Genomic DNA, 3149 nt, shown 5'->3' on the forward strand with positions numbered 1-3149 from the left:
AGCAACGGTGACTCACTGCCTGCCACAGCAACGGTGACTCACTGCCTGCCACAGCAACGGTGACTCACTGCCTGCCACAGCAACGGTGACTCACTGCCTGCCACAGCAACAGTGACTTACTGCCTGCCACAGCAACGGTGACTCACTACCTGCCACAGCAACAGTGACTCACTGCCTGCCACAGCAACGGTGACTCACTGCCTGCCACAGCAACAGTGACTTACTGCCTGCCACAGCAACGGTGTCTCACTGCCTGCCACAGCAACAGTGACTCACTGCCTGCCACAGCAACGGTGACTCACTGCCTGCCACAGCAACGGTGACTCACTGCCTGCCACAGCAACGGTGACTCACTACCTGCCACAGCAACGGTGACTTACTGCCTGCCACAGCAACGGTGACTCACTGCCTGCCACAGCAACGGTGACTCACTGCCTGCCACAGCAACGGTGACTCACTGCCTGCCACAGCAACGGTGACTCACTGCCTGCCACAGCAACGGTGACTCACTGCCTGCCACAGCAACAGTGACTTACTGCCTGCCACAGCAACGGTGACTCACTACCTGCCACAGCAACAGTGACTCACTGCCTGCCACAGCAACGGTGACTCACTGCCTGCCACAGCAACGGTGACTCACTGCCTGCCACAGCAACAGTGAGCCAACCATCTCACACAAACATGTATCAGCAGTGACATCTCTAACAGTCAACTGTGTCTAACAGTAACTTCGACACAGTTGACTCTCTCGCTCAACAGTAATCCAACGGTAACATATAAATAACAGTGATATTCAACAAAGGCTGTGTAGAGAACCAACAACTTGATAAATCAGACATATGTACAACACTTAGATATTATTACTGAGGAAACGTTTCTCCACACAGAAAGAGTTCGAAGTAATCAACCTCTCAGCCTGAAGTCGATGTAATCAGTCCATCAGTCCTGAAAAGATCAATCTTGAAAAGATTGATGGACTGATCGCATTGACTCCAGGCTGAGGGAGTGATTACCCCAAATTCCTTCTGATTTCCAGCATTCTTCTTCGTATAAGACTGATGAAGCCACTATGTGGCGAAACGTTTCCTCACTAAAGATTCCCAAGTGTTGCACATGTGTCTAATTTATCAACAACGGCTGTAAAAGAGTGAAACAACAAGAAAGATGTGACAGTGAAGGAAGCAGATTCAGATTACCTCAGGGTCACCTCATCACCCCTTACTTCCTTAGCACTGGCCAGGGCCACACTGTAGAATTACATATAAGACCTGGACAGATAAATGGGATGAACGGCTTGCGCCAAGGGTTGTTGTTCACCCCTGTGAGGATGCTCAGGGCTGTTGTATTGATTAAGATGGGAATGAAGAAACGTCCTTTCCGTGTCGAGTCACCCTGGGAATCCTGGTTGGATGATGTGGCACCACTCGCGAGGAATGCCACAGCATCATCGGGGAAGTTGAACTGCTCTGGGATACCTCCGGTGACCTCGGAGATGGCTGCAGCATCCCTGAAGACCTGACTGGAATCTGGGGCTTCTCTGGAGATGACCATAGCATCTTTGAAGATCTCACTGGAGGCTGGATCATCTGCGGAGACCTGGGAGATGACTGTAGCATCCTTGGAGACCGGAGAGGCTGTGACTGCGATAAGTACACACAGCAGTAGCGAGGCCAAGGTAGTCTTCATGATAGTGGCAGTAGTAATAGCAGTAGTAACAGCAGTAGTAACAACAGTAGCGGAGCCCGTGATAGTTGGTGTCGTCTGGGTAGGATAAGAAAAACAAAGGAAATCTCATCGAAAAAGATTTGCGTTCTAGTGATGTGACGATGGTTTAAAGACAGATATATAAAAAAATTAATCAAATAACAATTCGGGATACCACTTGCAGGTATTCCTTAAGAGGGATACTTACAATTGCTCCCTGGGGGAATTTTAAGGATATTGTTGTAGGTCATCGGAAAAAGTAACCTGTGTGAATCTGTTGTGATTGTTTGGTGAAATTAATTTTGTAGTTGTAAATAGAGCAACGAGCTCTGTGACCCATGCAAATCTCGGTACTTTAGAGTGATAGAGTCTAGCTTACGTAATAGAGGCTTTCCATGTGAGAAAGTTAGTTTTGCATGAGTTAGAATTCTTGCTTTTGTTAGATATATCTGGTAAACCTGGAGACACACACCTGGTGAGACATCCAATAACCTGGTGAGACAGCCAATACACCTGGTGAGACAGGCAATACACCTGGTGAGACAGCCAATAACCTGGTGACACAGCCAATACACCTGGTGAGACAGGCAATACACCTGGTGAGACAGGCAATACACCTGGTGAGACAGGCAATACACCTGGTGAGACAGGCAATACACCTGGTGAGACAGGCAATACACCTGGTGAGGCAGCCAATACACCTGGTGAAACAGGCAATACACCTGGTGAGACAGGCAATACACCTGGTGAGACAGGCAATAACCAGGTGAGACAGCCAATACACCTGGTGAGACAGCCAATACACCTGGTGAGGCAGCCAATACACCTGGTGAGACAGGCAATACACCTGGTGAGACAGGCAATACACCTGGTGAGACAGGCAATACACCTGGTGAGACAGGCAATACACCTGGTGAAACAGCCAATACACCTAGTGAGACAGCAGACAGCCACTGGAGAAGGAAAGGACCCAAGAGGTGTTATATATACTGTACTCTGGAGTGTCCTATCGTCCTACCACCTCACACAAACAATCATCCTCACTCACTATCTTATTCTCTCCCTCCAGCAACTCTTCTCACAAATTTAGTCTCTGTCTTCTTTTAAGTATCCAAAAACTTCGTAAAACTGGTTACCACTTACCATTTCTAAAGTGCAGTAATATCAGAAGATCTAACGGGAAGCCCTAGCCAAGGTATGGGTCGAGACGAGAGTCAGGAAGATATGGATATTATATTAAAGACTTACTTGTTATGCATATCTCAAATGGTGTCTCAACACCGACCTCGGCTATAGTGAAACTATCTGAAAAGAAATTAGAGAAAATTCAGCATATTATACATATGAATGAACTTAGAGAATATCCACACTGCGTTAGAGGTCCGTACAAGCAACCTGTCCTCTTAACCGTCCTCAGGTACCTTAATTACAGTTACTGAAGACAA

At 47.5% G+C, this 3149-nt stretch overlaps 1 protein-coding gene across 1 annotated transcript; it reads right to left on the reverse strand.

Moving 5' to 3' along the window:
- Positions 1 to 297: 297 nt before the first annotated feature.
- On the reverse strand, positions 298 to 2649 carry LOC128704422 (uncharacterized). The gene is made up of 2 exons (XM_053799569.2): positions 2177 to 2649; positions 298 to 1761 (listed from the first exon to the last, which is right to left on the reverse strand). The coding sequence occupies exons 1-2, from the start codon at positions 2186 to 2188 to the stop codon at positions 1219 to 1221; spliced, it is 555 nt and encodes a 184-aa protein (XP_053655544.1). The 5' UTR covers positions 2189 to 2649; the 3' UTR covers positions 298 to 1218.
- Positions 2650 to 3149: the final 500 nt, after the last annotated feature.

This window comes from Cherax quadricarinatus, chromosome 84 (genome assembly GCF_038502225.1).
Source record: "Cherax quadricarinatus isolate ZL_2023a chromosome 84, ASM3850222v1, whole genome shotgun sequence".
Lineage (NCBI taxonomy): Eukaryota > Metazoa > Arthropoda > Malacostraca > Decapoda > Parastacidae > Cherax > Cherax quadricarinatus.